This window comes from Lupinus angustifolius, unplaced genomic scaffold (genome assembly GCF_001865875.1).
Source record: "Lupinus angustifolius cultivar Tanjil unplaced genomic scaffold, LupAngTanjil_v1.0 Scaffold_8_149, whole genome shotgun sequence".
NCBI lineage: Eukaryota > Viridiplantae > Streptophyta > Magnoliopsida > Fabales > Fabaceae > Lupinus > Lupinus angustifolius.
Window position 1 is genome coordinate 1 of NW_017717951.1, and position 21,845 is coordinate 21,845.

A 21,845-nucleotide genomic window follows, 5' to 3' on the forward strand; every position below is an offset into this window, starting at 1 on the left:
TTCCTATCGTTTGTAATGTGTATTCTACATATAAAAGTGATTTTTATCTAATTAATTAAAATCTATTGAGTAAATCTATTGCATTGGTCACAATGTATATCCATTAAATTAAAAAATAGGAATGCATGAAATATATTGCATTGGTCACAATGTATGCCATTGAGTAAAGAGTATGTGAATATTTGACATTTAAAATATCCAGACTACACGTTACAAACAATATGGAAGCGGATTGACAGACACAGCAGTACCTGTCAACACGCTAGAAAATAAAATTAAGTGAAGATATGAAGACTATATTCTTGATGAACACAATTGTATATGCATCATTTCTTTAAGATTGAACAATTACCTCAAACGAATATATATTCAACTGCAAATTACAATATATAATACAACTTAATACGTAGAATACACATTACAAACAATAGGAAAGCGGGTTGACAGGCACGGTAGTGCCTGTCAACACGCTAGTATATATAAAGACAAAACATGGTGTAATTTTTGTTTCCTATTTTGCCCTTCATATTATTTAGTTTTTACAAAAAGACCATATAATCATAAATAAACATCATCAACACATTAATTAATTATATCTTTCACATTACATTGAACATTATCATAAATACATAAAAATTATAACAAATACATTCTAATTCTAAAAATAAAATATATAAAAATTGAATACGTAGTACTATGTAATATTGACCGGCAGACACGAAGTGCCTGTACACACTATTATATATATAATGTTAATTATTATATCATTCAAATTTAATATAATGATTTTAAATATAAATAATACAAATAAATAGAAAATGATATATTAACTGTGTATAAATATTTAAATTGATAGTGTACATATATTATACTAATTTTATTTAAATATTTTTCATCTATTAACAAAATACAATATTCCAAGCAAATTTTAGACATGATTACTTTATTTTGTTCATCCAGTGAATTTAATCGTTTTTGTATAAAGCAAATATAGGCATCATCCTAATTCCTAAAACTCCTAAATTCTTAGTATTTTTTCACATCGGTACCATGGAGAGCCATTTAAGAACCCTAAAACTCCTGAACTCCTAAATTCTCATTTAATAACATATTACCTCAATTTTTATTTTACTGTCTTTTGAGGTTATAATGCAGAAATTAAGAAATGTAATCAGCATGTTTATTTGTATTAAATGTATGTAATATTTATGTAATTTTTTATTTATATTTATAATAATTATATTGAATTTTTCAAACATATTATGGATCCTATTAATTAGGTAAGATGGAGTTGTAAAAATAATCATTAATTTTTTTCTTAATTGTCTAAAGATATCAATATTTCCTTATATGTTCTTTCTTTCTTTCACAAAGAGATATTTAGGACATTCAATAACCAAAACACATCTATTTTTTCACAATGAGTATTACTTTATGTATTATGAACTTATGATTAATTTAAAATTTTTTTATTTAAATTAAAAATTAATTATTAGATATTTTTTAGCCAACAATAACTTATAATGATATAAATTATTGGACAGAAGAAGACGTGTTGTATGCGATAAGCCGATAACATGGTGTGCAATGATCTATGGCCTACAGGTTCTCCTAACTCCTCCAAAATATAGTACAAATGCTTCATCTAACCAGGATACAATTTTTGTGCGATTATTACTTTACAAAAGAGTTAAATTGCACGCTGTAAGAAAAATCATGCCATGTTAAATGCAATAAATATATAATGGTTAAAGAATATCAGAAAACATATTTAAAGATTGTAAAAGTGATATGAAGAATGGAATTCTTCAACATTTTGGTCAATATAAAAATCTAGTGGAGTCTTAGAGTAATAACAATGGTTATTATTAAGAGTGTTCTGAATAGAATAATAACATTTTTAGTCTGTTCTTATTTTTTGTTTTTTGTTTTTAAATAAGAACAACTTTTGGTTGTTCTTAACCAATAAAAAGTGAGGAGAAAGATAAGTATTGTGAGAAAAATGTAGATGTTGTAAAACCCAAATAAGAATAAAAATGATGTTTGTCATTATGAAAAAAAATATATGTTGTTCTTATTTTATAGGTAGTTATAATAAATTATAAAATAATATGTTAGACCTAAATAAGAATGAAGATTTATTGGCAGCTACAGTACACTGTTATAAAACTCGGCTTGAACCGGCTGGTCGGACCGGTTCAACCGTAACCATACATCTAATCGGTTCGAGCCTCTCATCTAACTGGTTTTGCATCAAACGGGTTGACTCAGTCGGTTTAAGGCTAAAACTAGTGACTCGGATGGTTGAACAGATCGAGTCCATCAATTTATTTAAAACAACCAAATTGATGTCGTTTTTCGGTAAAAATCAAGTGTTTTTAACTTATTTGTAGTTATGTTTGTCATTTGTTAGTTTACATTATAACAAAATCTTCATTGTTTAATTAAATTTTAAACTTATTGTATATTTTTGTTGTAATTAAAACATAGTTCATATGTTGTTTTATGATATTATCAACTTACATGTACCATTTTATAGTAATAAAATGTTCTTTTTTGTTGTTTAATTAGGCATAATAATGTTTTTACATTTTGACAATTATTAAATATTCTTACGCACTATTATGAATTTTTAATACAAATTAAGTTAATCAATCTAATCATTGACCCACTGGTTGAACCAGTGACTCATTGATACAATACTCTGACTGGATCATTGATCAATATGAGTTTAATAATAATGGATAAAGATACTATGATATTATTATCTCTATATCTTGTTGGTATTCGTTATGGAATAAGTGAATAATGATTTTCAAGTTTTTGAAAAATAATATGGAATCTTACCCATATTTTGTACTTTTAAACTTTTTTTCTATCTTTCGTTACGGAATAAGTAAAAACTAAATATGATATTAAGACTTTCCATAAAAGTCTACGAAGGTTGCTCTAAAGGAACTTATTAAAACATCTAGATATAGAAAATATGCTGAAAGTGAAATATTTAAAATTTTAAAGTTTTAAATGAATTACGATAATGATGACATTTTGTTCAAAGTTGGGGTTGAAAGAACGAAAGGGGAATGTGAATAATTTTTCTCCATAGTTTCATTGCATCAATAGATGGATGAAATAAATGAACTCGTCCTTTTAAGTTTCCTCTTTTTTTTTTGTGTGTAGCATGATGGATATTTCCTCAATAAAGAAGTAATCCATCATCAAGTTCACAGTTATCTCTTTAAATAAGTGTTATTCTAAATTTTTGAGTAAATTACACTAATACCACATGAGTTTTAGTGAAATTATATAAACCACCCCTCACTTTTTTAAACTTACACAAACCTCCCATAGTTTTGTACTTTCATTACACTGACCACCCCTGTATAAGAAATAAGTGTAATTTTTAAACAAAATGTGATAAATGCAATTAAGTTAAACAAAACATGATATATTGTGTAGACAAGTCTAAATAATATACAAATCAATGTATCTTTATTATTTTTGGTTCGTTACACTACATTGTAAGAGTGATTTAAACAATATTTCTTTATAATTGTTAATGCATTTTGTAACAAAAAATAATAAAGATACATTGATTTGTATATTATTTAGACTTGTCTACACAATATATCATGTTTTGTTTAACTTAATTGCATTTATCACATTTTTTGTTTAAAAATTACACTTATTTCTTATACAGGGGTGGTCAGTGTATAATGAAAGTACAAAACTAAGGGAAAGTTGTGTAAGTTTAAAAAAGTGAAGGGTAGTTTGTGTAATTTTACTAAAACTCAGGGGTGTCAGTGTAATTTCCTCTAAACTTTTTTATCTTTTAACTTTGGAGGTCCATCTACTAGACCAACACGTATAAGTATTTTTCACATACTTTAAAAAATTAATATTTACTCATAAATATTGTTAATTTGTAAAATTAAAAAAATCAACATATATAACAATATCATTATTATTAATAATAATATTTTTTCCTTTCGCATGTTATTTTCTGCTATACCAAAAACTAAAAGGTAATCATATTTTATAGTCATTTTATTCTTTCAGCTTTTCTTTCTTCAACCAAACACAATAATAAATATTAAATTTACTATTACTCTAATCTCTAGAAACAATAAATAATGATATAGATAATCAACAGTGGAGTCCAGACACAAAAAACAACAGTTCCCAACTCTCATTTTTATCCTCCATTAATTAATTAATGCCAATGCAGAGAGAGATAAGAACTTCACCTAAGATAAATAAAAAACCAGAAACACTAAAAAGCTTACAAACTCTCTTAACTCTTCTTCTTCTTCTACTACTTCTGGCGCCATTTGCAGGTTCCTCCTTCTTCAAACTTCAACCATTCATTCCTTTCTCAATTTCCTTCATTCTCCTTCAATGGAAATGAAAGACATCACTGTTTCTTCTTCACCACTGAGTACTTCTTTGTTACCCCAAATGATGAACTTGAACATGAATAACACTATAGCAACAACAACAGTAGTAACAGTACCACAACCAGAAGCAGCAACAACTATAACCACAACAACAACAACAACAAAAGTACCAGAAGCAGAAGCAACAACAGCTATAACTACAACAGCAACACCAGTACAAGGTAGTGTTGTTGATTCAGTTGGGAAGAAGAAAAGAGGGAGGCCTAGGAAATATGACTCAGAAGGGAACTTAAGGGTGAGTGCTAAACAACAACAAGGTTTTTCTATGTCTCCAACATCACCACCTTCTTCATCAAAAAGGGGTAGAGGAAAACTATTTGGTTTTAACAACTTTCATCTACTTGCTTCTTCTACAGGTGAGTCTTTCTTCAAAGGTACAACCTTTGGTGACTTCACTCTTGTAGTGTTTTGTTGCTAAGAAAAAAAAATAAGAATCCATATTATAATATAAAACAACCAATATTATCAATAATAAAATAATACAGGTTGATTCATTCATCATCAAATCAAGTATTAAAAAATATCATTTTTTTTTTATTTTGTCCAGATGTTAGAAGAAATTTGTCCATGGGGTTGTGGGGTTTCTGAAATTTTCCTTTTTGAGTGGTTATTTGGTTGGATACCAGATTTGGACTCAAATTTGATTGAAAAAAAAACTACATTTGAATATTTTTTTCTATCTAATAATGGCCAAACAGAATATTGGGGTAAAAGATTGATGGTAAAGATATAAACTTTTCCTGTTTATCACTAATATTCTAATGTTGGTATATGTATCTGATTGAAGTTTGCAGAAATAAAAATATGATTTTTTTTATTGAATTTATCATTGCATATGTAACTCAGATACAAAAAATCAAATAAACTAACATATTAGTGCTAGGTATGATGCTATTTTTCTTTATGTAGCAAATATATGAAGAATGAAAACTTACATATATACATCTTCCTGTGATCTGTGAAGGGATGTTTGGATGCACGGCCGGTGGGGATTTTACGCCTCATGTAGTGACTATTCACCCCGGAGAGGTAATGCAGAAACAATTCTAGATTTGTGCTTTATATGTTAGTGTACTTGCATTCTTGTATAATACTATGATGCAATGAATTTCCTTAAAATATTTTAATCTTTTAACAATTTCTGAAGTAATATATGTAGTAAGCATGATAGTGGTTTTACTTTTTCACCTTTCAGGATGTTGCTGCAAAGATCTTCTCATTTGCACAGAGGGGTCCTGTAGGAGTATGCATTCTTTCTGCCAATGGAGCTATCTCGAAAGTTACCTTACGCCAACCCGGTTCTTCTGGTGCCATATTGACTTATGAGGCATGGTCTCCTTGATCTATTTGCTCTTCCAGTAAAAAAATATTGTTTGTGTTTTGTTATATATTAACAGTATGTCTTTTATATGGATATTATGCTAGAAGGAAGTTTATGCTTTGCATAATTTCATGGGTTAGCCTATTAGTGTCTTTTGCTAAGTATAGAATATATATGCCACAACAATGGGCACCTTTATGTGTCAGTTGAACTTTGTTTATCTCTCTGTGGAGTTTTGGACCAAATTTCACCCTTATTTATTGCCGGGATGTTCAAATTTGACTTGTACTGTTATAGCGTCTACATAGGTTTGTTGGTATCTACATTTTGCAATAAGTTAATACCGAAGATGCAGAACTTGCATCTTACCGGAGATGTGATCCCTTTGCAAGAGAAAGCACCTTTTCTCATTTCTTGGTAATATTAGGCATAATACTGCAACCTGAAAAATAATTTTAAAGCTGGTAACATCATAATAATAACTAATGTAACGACTCCGTTTTGCCCAGAAAACCTGATACTGTTGCAGTCCACTTTAAATCGTTCCCGACCCTACTGAACCGGGTTAAATCAGGTTAACCCGGAATAAACTGGATGGTTGAACTGGATGGTGTTAAATGAGAGAGAAAAAATAAAAGAAATGGAAGGTCAGAAATAGGAAGTGAGTGAAAAACCCTTTCAAAAACACTGAGAAAACCTAAAGTCCTAGATACCTAAACTCTTTTAATGGGTGTCATCTCCTTCCCTCCAAGCCGTCGTCTCAACCACTGCTACTACCTCCGGATGGTTTAACCAGTTAAATCGGTTAGCACCTATATGGGGCATCAGTTTGGTGTCCGGCTCGGGTATTATAACATGGTCATATCACAAGTTTGCTGGATACCTAATTTCAGAAGCCGGATTTTAGGTATCCTATACGGAAATGTAGTTATGGTTTCTTCAAGTATTACAATTTGAAAATCATAATGTAATAGGTTTCTTCAAATTGGGATTTCCATGTCCTGCTATAGAGAAATGCAAAAGACACTTCAAATTCATTATACAGAGATGTGAATTATTCATCTATATATACAAATATCTACATAAAACAGTAATGCATTTATTCCTGTTAGTGACATGATGCCTACATCCAATTACTGTAATTAGTTTTTGACACTCCAGTAATTTACTTTCAGGGTCGATTTGAGATTTTATCCTTGTCCGGGTCATTCACAGTCTCTGACAATGGTAGTATAAGTCCGACTAATGTTCTGAGTGTCTCGCTGGCTGGTCCCGACGGTCGTGTGATTGGAGGTGGTGTTGCTGGTTTATTGACAGCAGCTTGCCCAATCCAGGTATGATATGTCCTTACTGTATTGTTTGAAATTCTGAATCCTGAAATAACTCGCAAGTTGAAATTTTTGTGCTGACCCTGAATTCTTATGTACTTCACAAATCACAAGGTATCTTAACATTGCATATTAGTAAGAACAAATTAAAATTGTACAATGATTTAATATTTCACAAATGATAGTTATATTAATATTCTATGTTTATGACTAATGTATTTAAACTTTTATTATATCGTGACTTTCATCTATCATTTCCATGGTTGCAGTAAAGCGGATAGTCGTGAGATTGTATTCTATTTAACACATATTTGTTCTAAATTTTTCACAAAGTAGAGCTTCCAGCACTTTACAGAGTTCATCAACTGATTTTATGACTCATGTTAATACGTAATATACTTCTATTGGAAGTTCATGTTAGCTATGGTTTTAGGTTGTAATAGGAAGCTTCATGCCAAATGGCTACAAGACTCAAAAAAGGAAATACAACCGCGAACATTCTTCCGGTACTAAAATTGCTCCGGATATAGTGGCAGCCCCGTCACCGAGACCTATTTCACAACAAAATTCTGATGCCACACTTATTGCTGCTGATTGGAATGGTAGTGGAGAGTTTTCAGATCATGGGCCATCCCCGGACATCAACATATCTTTGAATGATGATTAGAAGGTTTGATGGTACTGACTTCTTTTCTTCGATTTTCAACTTAAGAACATGTAACTAAACTTCACACATTCCGTTTTTATGTGACTTTTTTTGCATTCTTATTCTGTTTTCAGGTGATCCAGAGGCTCATAACTGAATACTAACTCAGAAACTTTGCTATGACAACTAGATTTTTTTAACATGATGTACATCCTAAAGATATTAGAAAGGATTATTGCAGCCTCATTATTTTTTATCATGAGTTTTTGTTGAGGACTCAAAAGTTTCCTTTTAAAACTTCTGAGTACTCTTGTGATTCTTGTTTCAGTAAGATAACTGATATTTGTCATATAGTGAATGATTTCGGCATTGTTATCTCTCAGATTTAATAGGCTTAGATACATTCTATGAATAGTTAAGACTTGTAAGGCTGTTTGTTATGGAGATGCGCATCCTCTTCGTTTTAACCTTTTTTTGTTGTTAATGTATGGCCTCATCTTATTGTCATCAAATTTTAAATGATATTTAATTTAGTTTCAGTTACTCAAGATATTAGTACAGGAAAATGATATATCCTTCACGACAAAGTGATATATATTATAAAGTGATACTTGATATTTTATTTTTTAATAATTGGTTTACAAGTTACATGTGTCACATTCTTTCTTGTGGGTAGGATGATTAGTAGGAGAATATAGTATTACTTTAGTTCTTATTTACTATTGGGAAGTGCAATAACGCTGTTCCATGGAGAAAAACAAGAAAAAAATTTAATCTTCAATCCTGTTTCATATCCTCCTTCGTCTTTCTCTTTCTTACACATGGAATGCCAACCCCACCCTTCTCATCCTAACCAAACTTTCCCTCCTTATGCTTCGGTCAATCTTCTTCACCTTCCACGGAATAGTGTCCCCCAAAGAATATAAGAAATGCCTCTCATTTCTATGCCTTAAAAGAATTTTATGAAGAGCTTCAAAATCATCTTCATAACACACAACATCTCTTTCATTTACACATATATTGTGAGTGCATTCTTGGTGAGAATTCTTGTTCCATTTGAGAGAGTATTTGTGAGAAAAAATATTGTCATTTGTCCTCATCATTATAAGAGGATTTCTTGTACTCTTCTTTTTTACATAGTGGAATTTTGCTCTTGATCGCCCGTAGTTTTTTTCCTCTCACACTGAGGGGTTTTTCCACGTTAAATCTTGTGTGTTATTTTCTTTATCCTTTACTTGCTTCTCTTTTGTTCTCAATTGATTCAATCCTGTGCTTCCGCATTGTGCTTTATCCTTAACAAATATGAGAAATGAAAGAGTTGATAAATGAAATTTTTTTATAAAAAATGGTTTATCATTTGAGACTTATCATATCCTAATGACAACGGAACTTCCAGTGAAACCACCCCATGCATTTGATCTAAAACCTTTATAACAAAACAGAAATTGTAACAAAATTTGACTAGAACATCTTACGAGTGAATATCAAGGCATCCTTGATGCTTTAAATTAGTTTTTAAAGCAAAAAATTATCATATCCAAACATATAATCAACATGTGATTCAATTCGGTTTGATTTATTTATATTAAGACTTCCCGACTAAATATTCTATATCAATTAGATATATTTTATATAAAAAATTGGCACTGCATTACACTTCATAACAAAGGCTAAGGACATTATATTGTTTTTTTATCGTGATTGAGTTGCATATAAGAATAAAGCAAACCAAACAACTTGATTATATTTATGAAAAGAATATTATCTCTATAATGAAAATATTATACCTATGTGTGATAATATATGAGAAAAATATATATATATATCCTGACAGTGTAAGATATTTTTACATTGTAAATGCATATTCATCATTGATGTTTTATCATTATTGACTCTTAAATTAAATAAAAGTAATATAAATGAATGATAAACAATGCACTTATTATATAGAAATTTTTACATAGATATTACACAATTAATGTATTACTTGAGAACACATATTTCTTAATCATATGAAATGAGCTTTACTTAATCCATCATGACTAATTGTTAGTTAAATTTGCATTCCAACAAGTTTCATATCATTTCTCAAATTTATCGAGCTAAAGTTGTTAAACACTTAAATGGACAATTTTATTTGTGCAAATTAATGTAATTCGGATTGGACCAGTCTGGTCCTTAGAGTTTGAACCAAAAACCGGAAGAGGATTAATCACTTTAAAAATCAATCCAACCTCATTCCATTTCTGCAATTATGTTTATTTTGGACAAACTTTTGATTTTATTTTTTGGAACAGTTAGGATTTGAACACATCACCTTCCTAGTTTTTCAATTTCTCTTCCCCTCCAACATCTCATAAACATAACCTTGCTATAAAATTGGCAAAGGATGCTGCTTCATTCCTTTATTATTATTTCTATCTAGTACACAAATTACAAAATTGAGTATAGATTTAACATTAAAAATAGTTAATGTCAAAAATAGTTAATGGTGATCAATATATCTTAACGATCATGTTAATTTTAATTAGTCAATATATCTTAACGATCATGTTAATTTTAATTAGTCAATATATCTTAACGATCATGTTAATTTTAATTAGTCAATATATCTTAACGATCATGTTAATTTTAATTAGTCAATATATCTTAACAATCATGTTCACAACGTGAGTTTAGATTTAACTTTAAAATTAGTTAATTTTACAAATTTGGGTGCGGAGGAAAAACATAAAAGCAAGAAAATAGACCCTTTGTGGCTGCAATTGTTGAAAGGCTAACTAAGACTAATTTAAATTAATTTATTACAAAATTAAGTGATAAAATGAATTTAAATAACAAGTGTCTCTAATTGCGGGGAGTTAAAAATATCTAGCAACCAAATAAATAAATGGTTTCAAGTTTCTAACTATCAAAAATCATCAAACAAACCAACAAGTTAATGATCTTTTGGTGTTTAATCCGATAAATTTTAAAAAAGACCAAAAAATTAAAGGTTCATTTCTGATAACAACACTTGTTGTATAAGTGAGAAACACGATTCTCAGTTTCTCACAATAAACATTTGAAAACAAATACTTAAGACCATAATATGAAATCAATAGAGTCTAGAAGACAAATCGTGGTATGTCACAAAAAGTTCATTCACTTCAAAATTCCACCTCAAAAGAAAATAGGCATTCATTGATGCTCAAATAACATCGAAATATTGTTCCTCTCACAATTGCTACAAGACTAAAGCCTTAATATCAAAGATAAGATGAACTGCATTACTTTTGATAGATTCTTCTTTTGATACATCCTTGAACATCGCAGTAATAAACCCAATCAGAATGAGAGGATGTGATAGCAGATTGACCAAATGGATTCGCCTTCACATAAGAAGGAAAATCATTCGCATTAGCAAGGCCTTCCAAGTACAAACATAACTTACCTTTTGGATCTACACAGAAAAATAACTTGCACAATAAGATACAAATTAAAAAATGCAACAAATTTTACTATCAATAATAAGCCTGATAATAGACATACAGAAATATATGTATATATTCTCACCCAAGGCCTTGTCATCTTCATTCTCCACCTTATAGGAATCTGGGAATATTCCTGTATTAGGCTGCAATTTGAGATGCTCAAAATAGTTAAACAAATATAATAGAATAACACTTTTACCGTTAAAAATATAAGGGAAATTAAATACTTGCATCTCTATTAATAGAGATGATCATTATTGTTCAATATTTTGAAGTATAAGAGTAATGAAAACAAAGGGATATATATTACAGGATTAAGAAATGCCTTGTAAGGTTTATCATCAATTAGTAGTGTATTTGATGCTAGATATGGCCCTCCTTTCTTGATTTTGCCCCATACTTTCTTCAGTTCCTTGAAAAATAAAGGCTTGGTTACCTTCTCTAAGGAGGTGAACCCGGAATTCAAACATTGATTTTGATCCTAAACAATTTTAAAAACACAAATATTAAATAACATAAGATAAATTATAAGTAAGTCGATAAATTTATCATAAAAAAGTTAAAGAGGTAGTTGTGTTTAGATATATACCCAAACAAATAACAATTTCTTAGCTGATGATCCTATTGAACAGCTCAATGCATCTTCAATATTATGTCTGTTCACAAAAAAGAAAGGAGATTGTTATTTATTTAAGAACAAAAAAAATCAGTAAAAAAAAGAAAAAAATGCTTGATACTGACTCAATTGCAGAAGACCAAATCCCCACTTCAAATCTGTCTAAGCAGAATTTCATAAATTGTTCGACAAAGGGCCTCCTAAAAACTGGATCATTATTTCGAAAAAAAATACGCACATTCAAACTTATTGTTAAAAAATAATGGAATTGACAACAAATGTTTATTAAAAAAAATAGAATTTATTTATGAATATACCCTTGAAGTTTCTATATATAGCATCAGGGCTACTAGACTTTGGAATTTTATTAACACTACTACGGTGAATTCTATTCACCAGTAACCCATTAAGGTTTAAAACAAGAAGCTTCTTTCTAGGTCCAAGATTCAGCTTCTCCAAAGGGAGACCCAAACTTGCTTTATCTTTAGCATCAACATAATCATCTTCTGAGTTTCTATAATATCTCGAGCTATTGTTCTTTCCTACCATATTTGTTAACCAGATTTCAAACCCTAATTGGAGAAGAATTGCGAGTGTACTTCAGCAAAATTATATGAACTTTATATAGGTAATTGTTATTCATGGATTTAAAGATGAATCGAACACATTCAATGTTCTTTAATGATATTGGGAATCCTAAACGATAAAGCGTGCATGCTTGCTATTTAGCCTTATGTTCTTCCTCTTGGAAATGAATTTAAAGATGAATTAGACCCATTAACGGTCCATCACATTGGAAATTGGAAATTCTGAAGGACGACTGTCCATGCATATTATTATGAATGAAAGGGAGAAATATTATATTTATTATATATTAATGGATAAAATGATACATTATTGTCGCGCCCCTTTTTCGGTTACGCGGCCTCTTATAGTCGCCACTACATTTTATTTTATAGTTAAAATGTAGAAAAATCTTTAAAGCCAAATCACATTGGGCTTTTGGATTTTTAATATTCAGGTTCAGGAGTCGATTACGAATTGAGGAAGATATTAGCATTCCGTTCGCCCGTAATAAAACGGTACCCTAACTAATTGCATACATTGAATACCCTTAATTTATTTAAATTAAATTGCTTAAACAAAATATTTTTTATTTTTTATTTGTGTCTTAAAAAATTTAATTTGGTTTGATTAAAAGATTTAGAAATTGGTTTGAATTTAATTGAAGTGGAATTAATAAACAAAAAGTCAACATTGATTGCTTACCCTCTTCCCACTTCGATAGACAGCAGACGCAAAGTGACTGTGACCAGTTCTCGGCTCGAAGTGAAGAGAAAGATGTAATACGAGTTGTAACCTCGCTATTGAATCCTAAAACAATTAAAACTTGTTATTATTTTTATAAAGTAAAGCTTAGAAATTTGTTTGAATTTAATTGAAGTGGAATTAATAGACAAAGAGTCAACATTGATTGCTTACCTTCTTCCTAGTTCGATAGATAGCAGAAGTAGTACAAATGACCGCGACCACTTCTCGACTCGAAGCAAGGAGAAATACACAATAACATCGCCATTATGTCCCAATTAAAATATTTTTGTATAACTATTACTACTTTTTAGAGGAAGAAGGGAATAATAATAATTTAAAAGAGTATCATCTAATTAAGTTATTATATAAAACTATTGTAATTAATTTATAAATAAACCAAAGCTGAAAACATCCTATACTAAAGAATGAGGATCTTGCTATCCTAATTACTAAGGATGAAAGGCTACGAGCTTTTACATGGGCCGCCATTAGCTAAAAAGAATAGAAAGCAAGTACAACAAAAAAATAAAAAATAAAAAAGAAGAAGAAAGGCTTCCATCTTTTAACAGAGACAAAGGAATGAAAAAGAATGAAATCCCTAAAGGAGTTCCACTCTCAACTACAGCTAGGAATGCTTGTAGTGGTGATGCCAGTGACAGATCGAAGCAACAGGGCTATTGGACTCTCTTCCTCCTTCTACGGTGGCCATCCAGAGGTAGCGGTAGGTGCCGGAGCACCGTCCAGCGGTTGTAAGAAGGTGACCCGCTCCTGGACACGGTTTGGCGATAGTGGAGGTGCCATTCGTGGTTCTGGCGGTAAGGTGAGGAGGATGAAACCTTGATCCGCCACCTCCTCTTTTTCTTCTTCTTTGGTTGTTTTATCGACGCAATTTCAGGACCCAAATGGCGATCTCGCGACGATCAAAAAATGCCGGAGCAGGTTGATGCCTTCTTTTCTTTTGGTTCACAATTTACCGAAATGGAACACCATGGACAATAGATTGGGGTTTTAGTTTTTCAAGTTAAAGTGATGACCACTATTATTGAATTAATTTGCTGGTTGATGGTCCTATATTACGTATGTTTTAATTATTGGAAAGAAGGTGATTCTGTTTTAGATGTTAAAATGATGTTAATTGATTCAATTTATGTGTTGTTTTCTGTTTGTTCAGGAGAGATAACATAATGTTTATGAGTTTCCGGTCATGCAATATATAAATTAATAGCATAACAACAAATAAAGATATGACATGAAGATGCAGGTATTGTGAATGTCATGAATATATAAAGTATGATGTTATCTAGGAATTGTTATAAATGCTATAAACCCCAGCAAATTATCACCTCTTATAAATAAAAGAGGACCTTTAATGTTTTAGATGTTTTACCTCTACTTTTTCGTTTAGTGTGCCTTCCTCTATATTTTTTCTTTGCTAAATGTTCTCTCTTTTTCTCCCTTTACCAATATTTTTTTCTCTGCTCCCTCTTTTTTTTTTTTTCTTTGTTCCGTGTCCCCTTTCTTTTTTTATTAACCTACTTAAAAGGATAGAAACATAACCTTCTTTCCTTAAAACTGGGTAACTAACTCCCACTCACATAGTGGGTGAGAAATTTCAGGGAGCACCTTCACTTCAAAATTGTTATTTCATTATTTCCTATTTTCGGATTTAAATATTTATATATATATAATTATATTAAAAATTAGTTTATGCGTATTTATAAAAATACTAATTCTTATTGAAAAAATAAATAAATAAAAACAAACCTATAATGTTAATATATGTACATGAACAGCGTGATGAGTTGATAATTAAACTTAAATGCCAAAATTCTTCACAAAATAACTCTAATAAATATACATTGGAATCTATTTTAAATGTTGAAGATTAGACCGGAGAGAAGTGAGTATTCACTATTATATTGTTCATTTCTTTTATTTTTGATGTATTTTTCTCTCTATTAATGATGTGGATTTTAACCCTATCTTTATGATTGTAGACATTATTTGTGTAAAATTTATATACAATTAATATGTATCTACAACACTTATTTGTATTACTTTTACCGGAAAGTTAATGATAATTAAAGATGAATAAAATATAACACAATAATAATATATAAAACTCATACAAATTTTTTCTGTATAATTATTCACCGTTCTCAATGTTAATGCCTAGTATGAAGCCCTAAAAACATGAAAGTGCCGTAGAAAAATGTCATTACAAAAATATCACTATATAAACTTCATAGAGTTATTAATATCCTCATCATTATAAAGATAATTCAAAAAATTATTAATTTAAGGGTTTTGTTCTGGCCGAATGGATAAGGGAAAAGTAGTGCAAAAAGTCATCCTAAGCTTTATATCTTTGACAAGCAGTTATTCTAAAATATTTTTTCTTTTTAATTGATTTTTAAACTTTATCAATTGATGAAATTAATCTATAATGTATATTGTTTAATTATACATAGATAATAAGGAAACCAATAGAATTATACTCACCACAATAGTAACGTCATAAAGCAAGATAGTTAACGTTAATAATTAGGAGAAACCACTCTGAAGAGAATAAATAAATTACAGAGTTAGTTGTTAATGTAATAATAATGTTATATATAAAAAATTAATAAGGTTCACACAATTTAGATTAAAAAATTTCGATTCTATTAATTTAAAATCATCTTTATACAATAATAAATTTCATAAATAATTAAAGTTTAAGAGGTAATTATGTAGAAAATATAATTTATGATAAATACTTACATAATATCTAAAATTTGTTAGCCTTTAATAGCATGAGATTCTTTTTGGTAATAGAGTTTCTCCCTCGATAGTATGAAGCATCACGTAAAAATATTGGCAAATTTACTCAGATGGTGTAGTTTGACTGTAAAATTATAATCCTAGTACACATTTTGTATTATTTACAAAAGTAGTGTAACTTTTTATAAATCGTCTTCAAGATAGTCCTTTTGTTAATTTTTTTCTCTTGACCGCACCAAAATCCGCAACCAAGTTGAAGGTTTTTTTTAATTATTTCCTATGAGAATCGGCTACAACATAGAAGCTTTTGTTTATTTTTTGTCTTGATCCACCAAAATGGACAACCGAGTTGGAGGTTTATTTTAATTATTTCCTATGAGAATCGGCTACATCATAAGAGTTTTATCTATGTTTTTTTAATTATTTCCTATGAGAATCGGCTACATCATAGGAGTTTTATCTATTGCTATTTTTTTCCTACGTTGCACATAAATCGGCTACTATGAAGTTGGTTTTTGAGGTTTTAAATTGTTTTGCCCTAATTAAATCGGCTACAGAAAAGAGTTTTTTATACTTTAGTTTTTCTGTTAATCACTTTTTACCAAAACCCTAACCTCATACACTAATCAATATTTTTTTGCAACATTAATATTATTGAAAAACAAAAATATTACAATATTAAAATTTATAATTTATTAAATTCCAAAAAAATTTAATGACGTCTATGTGACGAAATGCACATGCTAGTGGTTTTCTCCTTCTTAGCGATTGAACTCTTAATTGATGTTCATTCCGCTGCGAGATTATCCCCCGACCACATGTCCCTAATTGTAGCTCCTCCTCATCCTCATCATCTTCATCAACATCCTCAACCACAACTTTGTCATGAGCATGTTGTATACCAAAAATGTTTGCAGACGATATAGTAGAACGATAATAATGTTGAGAATCGTAAGCTGATAACGGTGTACTTGAAGTAGTACCAAATATTGATGGTAGTGATATTTGAGAACTTGATGACAAATAAGTGAATCATTAATTAAAATTTTCGAACCCATACGATTGTTGTTGTTGAGGAGTAACTGATGAAGTATGTGCTTGAGAATGAGTATCCATTTGAGTTCGTTGTAGAGACTTTATTTCCGGCATATGATAATGATGAGTTGGAGGAGCTTCATCAATGTGGATAGAGCATGAATATGGGTATAGCTCATCAATGCTCCCAAAGAAGAAGATGTTAGATAAAGATTGTGTGAGATTTACTAAAGAAGCTGGAGGACGACTCTGATCACAAGTTCTTTTTGCAAATGTGTATTTAAATTATAAAAAAAATTATAAATAATATAATTAAATACAAAATTTAAATTATAAAAAAAATGTTACTATTCTATCAGAGTGTTCTCCATCTGGGGATATATATCTTCCAATCCCTTTTAAGTACCACTACATGTACTTAGAGTAGTGGTTCAAAGGTAGAATATTGATGGGTAAACCATCGACCATGTAGTTTTCCCTCTTATTCCATATTTGAATCTAGCGATGATGTTTATGTGGCTAGTCACAATCACTTTTGCCACGTAAGTCAACTTTATGAAGTTTTTCAAAATTCATTAGATCTTATGGAATTGGTTGATCAAAATTAAATTGCCTCATAAACCGATCAGTAGCATATCATTCCACAATTATGAAACAAATTAGTGATATATGTGATCAGCTTATCTCCGAGAGGTTTGACAAGAAAGACAATTTGTAATATGACATCCACACAAATTGGTAGAAATGTTAATAAAAAAAGTTAATATACATGTTGTATATGACGTAAACTCATAAAAAAGTTAATATAAAAAATATACAAACAGAATCAATGTTTGTGTTATTATTTCCACATAAAGTATACAAACATAAATACACATTTGCTAAATGCATATGTTAGCTATGTATACAAATAAAATAAAAAATATACAAACATAAAGTTTGTGTTATTATTTCAGATTGGAAATAAATAAAATCTTTACTAAAAATCATATGTTAGCTATGTGTAGGAAAAATCTGTTTCAAATAATCAAATGCTAAATGCATTTAATATACATTTCTCTATTCCACTGATCTATAAAATATAAACTACTAAATGATATTTTTACATAAATGATAATTTTACAAACAAACCCTATTTAAACTAATAAATACTAATAACCTATTTCTTTTACAAACATAACCTATTTGACCTTCACTAATAAATACAAATAATATACATGATCCACACACATATGATCAAAGATAGGGTCAAAGGGATTTGGGAGTTATTGATGGGCTTTCAAGAGTCGTAGATGGGGCTATTACTTTTAATAAAGAGGTTTTTGGAAATATTTTCCGAAGAAAAAGGCATGTTGAGGCACGAATTTCGGGTATTCAAAGGAGACTTGAAATTTTTGATGACCATGATCTGGTTAGATTGGAAATCCAGTTGAGGCATGATTACAACAAAATCATGAGGCAAGAGGAACTCTTGTGGTTTCAGAATTCAAGAGAACAATTGGTGAAGTTTGGGGATAGAATTACTAAGTTCTTCCATACTCCGACTATTGTGAAATGTAAAAAAAAATACAATACACAAGCTCTTCTTTGATGATAGAATTTGGTACGTTGATCCCGAGTTGTTGTAGAATGAAGCTAACATGTACTTCAGAATATTTTCTACAGTAATGCTCTTGTTTTCCTTAATAAGTGTGTGGTGGATACTCCTGTTCTTTCAAATAGTGGAGTGGAGAGTTTAATTGCTCTGATCACTATGGAGGAAGTTACTAAAGTAATTATGGGTATGCACTCATTCAAATCCCTTGGTCCTCATGGTTTCCAGCCAATTTTTTCAAGAAGTATTGGTCTGTGGTGGACAATAGTATTTGGAAGTTGGTTTCTGAGGCTTTTCAATTTTCCATTTCTCATGCGCTCCTTGTTCAGACTCTTATCGTGTTGATTCCCAAGATTGCTAATCCTATATCTTTAAAGGAGCTTCGACCCATAAGCCTTTGTAATATGGTGTATAAGGTTATTATTAAAGTTTTGGTGAATAGATTGAGACCTTAATTAGATGATCTGATAGGCCCCCTTTAAAGTAGCTTCATTCTGGGGAGAGTCATTTCTAATAATATTATTTTAGCTCAGGAAGTTATGCATTATATCCATAAAACAAAGGCTAAGAAGGGTGTTATGGCCTCTAAAGTGGATATGGAAAAAGCTTATGATATGGTTAATTAGGATTTTCTTCACTAAACTCTTTTACAATTCGGATTTCCTACCATTACCGTTAAGCTCATCATATGGTGTGTCACTTCTGGGGAGGTGTCTTTATTGTGGAATGGCTCCAAAGTTGATAGTTTTAGGCCAAGCTGAGGCCTTTGTCAAGGCGATCATTTGTCCCCTTTTGTATGAAAAAATTACCCTTATTGATCACTAAGAAAGTGTACCTCGAGATGTGGCAGCCTATTAAGCTTTCAAGATGAGGCCCACATGTATCTCATCTCTTGTTTGCAGATGATGTTCTCCATTTTTTGTAAGGCTACAAAATCCCAAGTCAGGATGGTTTCTTCTACTTTAATATAATTTTGTCAAGCGTCTGGGTTAAAGGTTAATGAAGCCAAGTTCAAGTTTGTGTATTCGAGGAAGATGTCTAATCAAAGAAGGATGATTTCATGATATCTATTCGATGCGAGTGGTTAGTAATCTTGGAAATTACCTTGGTATTCCTCTTGTTCTAGGCAAGGTCAACGAATCTATTTTCAATCCATTTTAGAGAATATTCAGCATCGCATGTCTACTTAGAAGGCGAGTCTCCTTACAAAGCAGACAGACTTTGTATAGCTAAGTCTGTTCTTTCTTCCATCACGACGTACACCATGCAGGTAATGTGGCTTCCTCATAGTTTCTGCAGTGATATTGATAGGATGACTAGGAACGTTTTATGAGGTGGTGAAGTTAATAGGCACAACCTCAATCTTGTGAGGTGGGATGTCGTCTCTACTCATAAAAGCGACAACGGTCTGGGCATAAGGGACTCTTGGTCTGCTAATATTTCTTTGCTAGGCAAGTTGAGCTGGAATTTACTCAGGAATAATGATATAATTGGTGTAGGGTTCTTTCCAATAAGTATTTGGAGGAAAAGTCTTTGATGTTTGCTCAAGTTAAATCTTCGACTTCCTTTGTTTGGAGAAGTCTGTTAAAGGATTTTAACCTTCCAATGGAGGGCTTCAGTATGCACTTGGGTGATGGAAACAAGTCTCTTTGGTATGATAATTGGATGGGTGGTGTCAAGTTTGGTAATTTTATCCACTTTGTCCATATTTCTGACACACAACTATGAGTGAAGGATATTTGGCAGGACTACTCTTAGGACTTTAATAGTATATATATTATGCTCCCTTTAGAGGTAAAGGATCTTATACGACAATATTTCTCTCTAGGAACGCAAGTTGAGGATGAGGGGTGGATTTGGGATGGTCATGCTTCTAGGGTGTACTCAGCTACCTCGGACTATCAGTGGCTTAGTTCAAGTGATAATGACGTTGGCAGCAATAATAAAGTTTGGCGGTGGATTTGGCGTCTTAAAATCCCAGAGAAGGTGAAATTTATGTGATGGCTTGGAATGCATGGCTCTTTACCTTCCAATGAACTTTGTTTCAAGTAGAAGTTAGCTTCTGATCTTCTTTGCAAACAATGCCATGGTGGTGTGGAGAACCTATTACATATCCTTAGAGATTGTATGAAGTCTTCTCTTCTTTGGGATAAGCTTGGCTTGACTACTAGTTCCTTCATGAGGAGGCATTCTTTAAAGCTCTAGATTATGGAGAACTACAATCATCGTAATGGGCTTCTGTTCATGGCAGTGTGTGGTGGGCTTGGCGGTGACATAATGAGGCCTACCTTTGTTCAAACAATTGGGATGTTAACTTTGTTGCTCGTTGTGTCCACCAGGATTTCTGTGATTGGCATCATATTGACCAGAATGAGAACATAACTGATAATTTCACTTTGTTCTAGTGGACCTATCCACTTGTGGGCCAAGTGAAAATTAATATGGATGGGAGTTGCATGATTCATAGTGGTATTATTGGCGAAGGTAGAACAATTTGTGATCATGAAATGAGGTGGTTGGTAGGGTTCTCAACGAAGTTTGGAAGAGGCACTCCGGTTTTAGCCGAGCTCTTGGCAATTGATCAAGGTCTGAATCTTGCATGGATTCATGGTTTCAGAAATATCATCCTTGTAACTGACTGCCAGGAAGTTGTTCACGTTATTCTTAAGGGAGTGCAGATATTTCTTCAGGATATTTTGCAAGTGGTGAGGAAGATTTGAGCATGGATTGCTCTGGATTGGATTGTCATTATTAAGCATATAAATCGGGAAACTAACAGTGTGAATGATTCTCTAGCTAAGATTGGATCCCGCTCATCTGCTAATCTCATGGTGTGGAGTTCGGCTCCCTTGGAGTGTCAAACGCAACTTCACTTTGATCGTTGCCCCTCAGTCTAGTTTGTTTTCTTTTATTTCTAATGTACCAAAAAAAATATTACACGTATGATATTAACAACATGTTCAGAAAGTGTGAAGAGTGGATGAAAAATTAGTGTAAGTGTAAACAAATATCTAACTTGGAAATTTATAGTGAAGGTAATAATTCATACACATTAATTTCATTCATTGATATGCACGTTCACATTTCACTATTTCACTTTGAATGGCTCTGCATATCACATGCTTTCAAATGTTTTTTCCTGCATTTCACTTTGAATGGTTATTCATTTTACGAGGAATCTTTGACTCACTATTTCTCTGCATTCACTTTCAATGACTTTGAATCACTTTGAATGCATTGTTATTCACTTACTATTTATCTACATCCACTCAAGGAATCTTTCAATCACTTTTAATGCATT

At 31.1% G+C, this 21,845-nt stretch overlaps 2 protein-coding genes across 2 annotated transcripts; one reads left to right on the forward strand and one right to left on the reverse strand.

Moving 5' to 3' along the window:
* Window positions 1–4,211: 4,211 nt before the first annotated feature.
* On the forward strand, window positions 4,212–8,219 carry LOC109337576 (AT-hook motif nuclear-localized protein 1-like). The gene is made up of 7 exons (XM_019574580.1): window positions 4,212–4,353; window positions 4,390–4,813; window positions 5,422–5,486; window positions 5,653–5,784; window positions 6,954–7,112; window positions 7,540–7,776; window positions 7,887–8,219. Exons 2-6 carry the CDS (start codon window positions 4,399–4,401, stop codon window positions 7,771–7,773), a joined length of 1,005 nt encoding a protein of 334 aa, XP_019430125.1. The 5' UTR covers window positions 4,212–4,353; window positions 4,390–4,398; the 3' UTR covers window positions 7,774–7,776; window positions 7,887–8,219.
* Window positions 8,220–10,972: 2,753 nt separating this feature from the next.
* Window positions 10,973–12,390, reverse strand: LOC109337578. The gene is made up of 6 exons (XM_019574583.1): window positions 12,159–12,390; window positions 11,967–12,048; window positions 11,815–11,881; window positions 11,536–11,706; window positions 11,308–11,368; window positions 10,973–11,194 (listed from the first exon to the last, which is right to left on the reverse strand). Exons 1-6 carry the CDS (start codon window positions 12,388–12,390, stop codon window positions 11,022–11,024), a joined length of 786 nt encoding a protein of 261 aa, XP_019430128.1. The 3' UTR covers window positions 10,973–11,021.
* Window positions 12,391–21,845: the final 9,455 nt, after the last annotated feature.

Bases quoted from the DNA above. Each gene is read 5' to 3' on its own strand.
- LOC109337576 (XM_019574580.1), top strand. From the start codon at position 4,399: ATGGAAATGAAAGACATCACTGTTTCTTCTTCACCACTGAGTACTTCT. The intron at 4,814-5,421 runs GTGAGTCTTTCT...TGATCTGTGAAG, and splicing joins TCTACTTGCTTCTTCTACAG to GGATGTTTGGATGCACGGCC. The intron at 7,113-7,539 runs GTATGATATGTC...CTATGGTTTTAG, and splicing joins CAGCAGCTTGCCCAATCCAG to GTTGTAATAGGAAGCTTCAT.
- LOC109337578 (XM_019574583.1), bottom strand. From the start codon at position 12,390: ATGGTAGGAAAGAACAATAGCTCGAGATATTATAGAAACTCAGAAGAT. The intron at 11,707-11,814 runs GTATATATCTAA...AAAATTGTTTAG, and splicing joins AGAAATTGTTATTTGTTTGG to GATCAAAATCAATGTTTGAA. The intron at 11,195-11,307 runs GTGAGAATATAT...TTTTCTGTGTAG, and splicing joins TGAAGATGACAAGGCCTTGG to ATCCAAAAGGTAAGTTATGT.